The 6,659-nt window shown below is 38.0% G+C and overlaps 2 protein-coding genes across 2 annotated transcripts in view; both read right to left on the bottom strand.

The window, feature by feature from the left end:
• Window positions 1–251: 251 nt before the first annotated feature.
• LOC119599276 lies at window positions 252–4,782 on the bottom strand (the record flags this gene model as incomplete). The annotated part of the gene is made up of 3 exons (XM_037949007.1): window positions 252–630; window positions 828–1,050; window positions 4,549–4,782. Coding segments are annotated over 3 exons (762 nt in total), but the record flags the coding sequence as incomplete, so codon positions are not given.
• A 686-nt stretch (window positions 4,783–5,468) lies between these two features.
• LOC119599248 overlaps window positions 5,469–6,659 on the bottom strand; it is a 12,258-nt gene continuing 11,067 nt past the window's right edge. The window contains exon 4 of the mRNA XM_037948981.1: window positions 5,469–5,643. Within this exon, the coding sequence (XP_037804909.1) occupies window positions 5,469–5,643 (175 nt within the window). The remainder of the gene's footprint in view (window positions 5,644–6,659) is intronic.

Here is a 6,659-nt window from a genome sequence, read left to right on the forward strand (position 1 = left end):
ATTGTGGACTTGCTAGGAGTGAATCCAGACTACTCTGCTGAGCAGTGTAATGCCACGGTATAATATATATATATATATATGTATATATATATATATATATATATATATATATATATATATATATATTATATGAATACATATGTAAATATCTACCTATCTATCTGTCTATCTATATGCATGTATGTATATGTATATATGAATGTATGTGTATGTATGCATATGTATGTATGTATGTGAGTGTGTATAAATAGATAAAAAGCTATATGTGTGTGATTATGTAAGTATGCATGTTAATACACATAACTGCATATATCTAGGCATGAAATCACAGAAGCACCACCATGACCGCCATCAGAATTGCCAACCCAGTATCCCTCTCAGCGCATCCCTCGTTGCTCGTGACCTCAGCGTCGAGGATTTCCGTTTCCTCCGCTCCGCCAAGGTCAGGGCTGGTAAACAGGACCGAGGAGCTGGTTGTGTCTGCCGAGGCTGCTGGAGAATCGGAAGGAGGTAGGTCTTCGTTGACGGGGTTCGTCCGGGTTGACGCTGGTTGGGCTTCAGTTTTCATTGTTGTTGTTGTTGTTGTTGTTGTTGTTTTTGACGCAAGCACACTGCATGAAGGACTGTCTTCTGAAAATTTAGATATACGTTGCCTTTATATGAAAATGAAAGAAAAATGGGATCAGACTATTGGACCGAAAACGAAGCAGACGATCCCGTTCTCGGATTCCCCAAAATACCATCTTAACAAGATATAATTCATTTCAAGGCATCAATACGAAATAAATCATAGCTAAATCAACAGACAAAACAAATGAAGACCGAACCTTGATGAACAAAACGGAAGTCGATGTTTGTATCAGCTTTGAACTGCACTTCGTAACAGTCTCCGACCCGACCGTTAGACAAGGAGATCGTAAGGGTTACTTCCCTTGTTCTGTCTATGAGTAGGACGCTGTTAGTGCTGCTGAGAGTAAGGGTCCACTTTGATATTGTGCCAGTCAGTCGGTGTGTGGTCGTGGATTTATTTGTCGATATACTGTATTTCGTCTCTAACCTGCAAAAACATTGGGGTTTGATATATTCACAAAAGGCCAAGGAGTCCTTTCCTAGGGCACTAGAAAACCTTCAGTGAGATTTGGTATTCCTTCAGCGTTCCGTGAGGTGGTCATTGTTGGAACGCTTTTTTTTTTTTTTTTTTTTTTTTAAGTGAATCTTTCTCATTATTTTAGAATTTGCTTCAGTATGGTTTATGTTGAGGAATACGACAGCTTACACAGGGTGAAATTTAAGTGCTGAAAACAAGCTTTAAATTCTTTAAAATATTGTTATTATTACTATTGTTGTTATTATCTTTATCATTATCATCATCATTATAATAATAATAATTTATTTTTTTGCCATTATTATTATTATTATTATTAATATTATTATTATTATTATTATTATTGTTGTTGTTGTTGTTATTGTTGTTGTTTTTATCATTAACATGATTATGATTATTCATCATTATCATTATAGTAATTATTATTATTATTACTATTATCATTATACAGATTTCGGCCAATCTCAAGGCATATTTTAATTTCTTAAATAATGGTCGAGCGCGCACACACACACACACAAACACAAACACACGCACTCACACACAAACACACACTGTACTGTTTTATTCTAAGTTTATGGAAACTGGATAAAAATGGAAGAGAGAAAAATAACCAAATAAACAAGAAAGCATATATTTTGATAATGTTTAGGCTTATTTACCATGACCGCTAACCGAATGCAGTGATAGAGCCGAGACTTCGGTTTAGGATATCTGTAACATATTTATCAACCATAACAACGTCTGCATTCCAATTCAATTTTGCAAGTCTGTTACTTGTATTATAATTTTGTATATATTCTTACATCATGATATACAAGTAATCATTGATTACTAACACCAATCAACACCAAAATCATGGCTCTAGCATAACATTCGTAGCATTTGCGGCAATGGCATTAAGGCCCCTTGACAAGGCGCTGCTTTTAACGCAAGACGCCAGATTCTTTTGTTACCAACTTATCGCTTTCCTCGAGCCAATTTTAAGCCGTTAAAGACACAGATGGCGAGCCAGTAAACAATGTTAGTAAAAAGATATGAATTCGCTAGTGGTCACACGTCCCCCAAAGAACACATAAAGTGCCGTATTTCGCAATATAGGGAAGCCAAAGAAAGATCCGGTTACTTCTATTGCAGTAACAGTCGCTCCCACAGCCCCCGTGGCTCCTCCACCTCTCGCCACACCGAACCTCTCTACAGAATCCCTGCAGCCTAATACCCTTATCGACTTTCTGCAATGGCTGGGTGCTAAGGAGGAGAGAAAAAAAAAGGCAAAAGAACAGGCGAAGATAAGATGAAAAGGGTCGTTTTGAGAGTAACTCCTCTGCGACCCTCCCCATCAGTGACACAACTGCCTCGTCCCATTCTCGTGCTTGATAAGTTGGAAGAGCACATAATGGGCTCAGGTAATGAGGATCTTCACAGAAAAGAACCTTTCATGTTGCAAATAGGAAGAAGGGGAACGTTTCAATGATTTGTATGTTGTGGCTAAAGAGTTCTTCAGAGGAGGTAGATCTATTCGAGGCCACTGACAATCGATATGTCGAAAAAGGGATGACAAATGAGGTAATACCGTACGTCAGGGACGAGAATCACGCCCCATATACAGGATAGCCACTGCGGAAGAAAAATCACCAAGAACGATCAAGACTGTATTGGCCTGATATCAATGCTAACATTACGAACATAATTCAACCACCAAGTGTCAAGTCTTGTAACCTAGTTTGCAAAAGGAACATCTCTTGTGTTATACAATTCCTCCAAAGGCCTTCAAGTTTGTGTCAGCTGACTTCTTTAACATGACAGGAACATATTTACTTGTCTATGCTGACAGGTTCTCCAGCTGGCCTGTTGTACAATTTCACACAGACACCACAATTTATAAGTCGGGTATTCACTGAGTTCTTAAAGCATAAGTCGAATAGATACACTAAAAGCATCTGTGAGGGAGATTAAATATCTAATCCTCAAGACAGCAACATCACGTAACATCGATGGTGAGGAATTCGAACGTAGAATAATGGAACTGAGGAATACACCTGATCACACAGGACACTCCTCGCCCCAGATTCTGCATGATCGCTCTATCGTTCCCGCCTATACCGGCACATTTGCAGAGGAATGGCAAGCACAAGGTGAGCTCTGTGGGTCTGAACAAGCCTGTGATGCTTGAAACCCAGTGCATCAGTAAAGCTCGACCATGACAATCATTCCATATCTTGACCTTGTGGTAGGAAAGGAAGATCACACGACTATCTTGTCAAGACTGTGAATTAGACGTGTATTGTGGAGAAGCAAATGTTTTCTTTGACCAGTGATGCCACCTTTAGATAATAAAGTTCCTCAATCTACTAGAACAGGTCCTACTTCGTCGTTCTGAGCATGTACAGAACAAACGTGCAAGAAAGCACATGATTGATTCTATGAGTATGAGAGTGAAGGAGAGATGTGAGAATGTGATATGTGTTTGGAATATGTTTTACATGCTTTGAGACTATAATATTTTTTTAAAATTCTTTATTTTATGCACAACTGCATATTTGATTATCAATCTATTATATTTATTACATTTATTTGATATGTAAAATGATTATGACTAGATATCATTTATATCCACATCTGTAAGTTTACATTTGCCTTCACTCTAGCTTCACGCCAACACTTCGCTCTAGAAAAAGCACTTAACTACATAAAGGTACATATAACCAGATAGCTCTACTTCCTGTTGAACCTAAAAATCAAATTGACATTTTCCCAAGGGCATTTTGGTGGCTGTAAATGGTAAGGAATGCTTCGTGATTATAAAAAAGAGAAAAGGAGAATTTTTCGTTTTACTTTTGATAATTATAACAATATTGAGTAAATTATGTATCTAGCTATATCTGATATCTCACAGTACACTCTCATTGGCTAAATTCGCTCTGTCCTGTTTTTTTGAATTGGTCAGTTGACTCAGTATTTCATGGTGAGTGTTTTTTTCAGTGTATTTTCTCTGATAATGTTTCAGTAATAATAACAGTAGAAAAATAATCGAAAAGGAAACCAGGATAAAAAAAAAGAAAAATAATATTTGCAATGAATAAGAGGTAAAGAAAAGGGGCTTAGCTTAGAGGTTACCAACTAGGATTTTTATCAAGATGTAGTGGGGCTACCTGTTTTAAACTACCTTGATTACATCCCTACATATATATTTACGCATATATACACACACACACACACACACACACACACACACACACACACATATATATATATATATATATATATATATATATATATATATATATATATATATATATATATATATATATATTTTTTTTTTTTTTTTTTTTTTTTTTTTTATGAAAGGAATAATGATAATAAATAAAATATTTTCCATTCACTGTTGATGTGTGTGTGTGTAGATATAGATATGGTTAATAGAAAAGCTTCGAAATCCTGACCAACCTTTGGAAGTGGAAGTAGTCCCCGTCGAGAGCCCCCCCCCCCGAGAAGGAGATCCTGAGGCTCGCGGGCGCGCACGCGAGCGAAAAGTCGAGGTGGTCCTTGAAGGTCAGCGAAGCGGACCAAGGGTCAGTATCCCCGCAGCGGTCTGAGGGGGAGGAGGTCGCTGCTGCTGAGAACTGTTGCTTAGGCTCTCTCTCTCTCTCTCTCTCTCTCTCTCTCTCTCTCTCTCTCTCTCTCTCTCTCTCTCTCTCTTCTCTCTCTTCTCTCTCTCTCTCTCTCTGCCTTTTTATTTGCATATGTATATGTGCCGCGTTTCTTACGCCCTTCAGCCACCAACCAACCACATGCCACTCATCTCTCGGTCGGGATGCGTGCTCGTTACCAAACCTCCCAGGGTCTTCTTTAGCCTCCTTCGGCTAATTGCGAATGCCTCCTGCCCCCTGCTCTTGCCACGGGGAAATCCTTTGACGCTGGGATCCTTGGCGTCGCGTGGAAGGGGGACGAAATGCGTAGCTAAGAGGTCCCTCTGTCCAGCCCGTTCAGTGCCAGGCAGTACCTCGTAAGAGTTGGCACCACTATGCTTCACTGACGAGTCTACCTAACCCAATGGGTGTGGTGATATATATATATATATTCCCCCGCTGTCTCTCTCTCTCTCTCTCTCTCTCTCTCTCTCTCTCTCTCTCTCTCTCTCTCTCTCTCTCTCTCTCCTCCTCCTTCTCTCTTCTCTCCCTCTCTTGCCTTCTCCTCCCCTCTCCTCCCTCCTACTTCCTCCCTCCTTCTCCCTCCTCCCTTCTCCACTCCACTTCCTCCCTCCTCTCCTTCTCCTTCTCTCCTTCGTTCTCCCTCTCCCTCCCTCCTTCTCCCTCCTCTGCTTCTCCCTCCTTCCTTCTCCCTCCCCCTCCTCCTTCTCCTCTTACCTAAAGGCTGCACAAAACACAGAAGCTGAGCGAAGAAAATCCCCAGTGATACCGACGCCATGTTCCGCCTCCGCCGCAGACGCAGATCTAATGGCAAAAAGTATGTCCCGAGATGTCTCTGTGTCTTGTTCGTCTGTGTCGTGTGTGTTCTTATGCGCGCGGCGTGTTCTCCTGTGTACGATAATCCATACCTAGGATTTTTGTACTGTGGAGATATGATTAGGTGTTAGTGAAAAAAAAAAAAACAACAACAATAACAGGAAAAGATATTTTGATAAAAAGTTCAACGAAACGGATCTGTTTTATCTGCTCTCTCTCTCTCTCTCTCTCTCTCTCTCTCTCTCTCTCTTTCCTCTGTATGTTCTTTTGTTTCCTTTTCTATTTATTATTCATATACACATTGACACTTGTGTGTGTGTTTGTATACACGATTATTAATTTGTTTATATATAATGTTTACCTAGTTTATACAAATGAAGAATAAACAAACAGATATGAGTCCAAATGTGTACGTGGGAGTGAGTGAGTGTGTGCATACACACACACACACACACACACACACACACACACACACACACACACACACACACACACACACACACACACACACACACACACACATATATATATATATATATATATATATATATATATATATATATATATATATATACATATGTATATATATGTAAATGAATAGCAAAACACTCTTCCGTGTTGATACAATGGAAGAAAAAACCCACAATACAAAAACTAGATTTATTGAAAATGAGACTACAGTTTCGAAATCCACCTGGATTCCATCCTCATGGAATCCAGGTGGATTTCGAAACTAGTCTCATTTTCAATAAATCTAGTTTTTGTATTGTAGGTTTCTTATTCCATATATATAAATATACATACATACATACATACATATATAATAATATATATATATATATATATATATATATATATATATATATGTAATATATATATAAATAATATAAATTAAAATATATATATATATATATATATATATATATATATATGTATATATATATATATATATATATATATTATATATATATATATATATATATATAATATATATATATATATATATGTATATGTATATATATACATATACATACACACGGCCGGTTCACAGAGCGTGTGTGAAGTAATTTTTTTTATACTGCCATGTG

The sequence above is a fragment of the Penaeus monodon genome, chromosome 42 (genome assembly GCF_015228065.2).
Source record: "Penaeus monodon isolate SGIC_2016 chromosome 42, NSTDA_Pmon_1, whole genome shotgun sequence".
NCBI lineage: Eukaryota > Metazoa > Arthropoda > Malacostraca > Decapoda > Penaeidae > Penaeus > Penaeus monodon.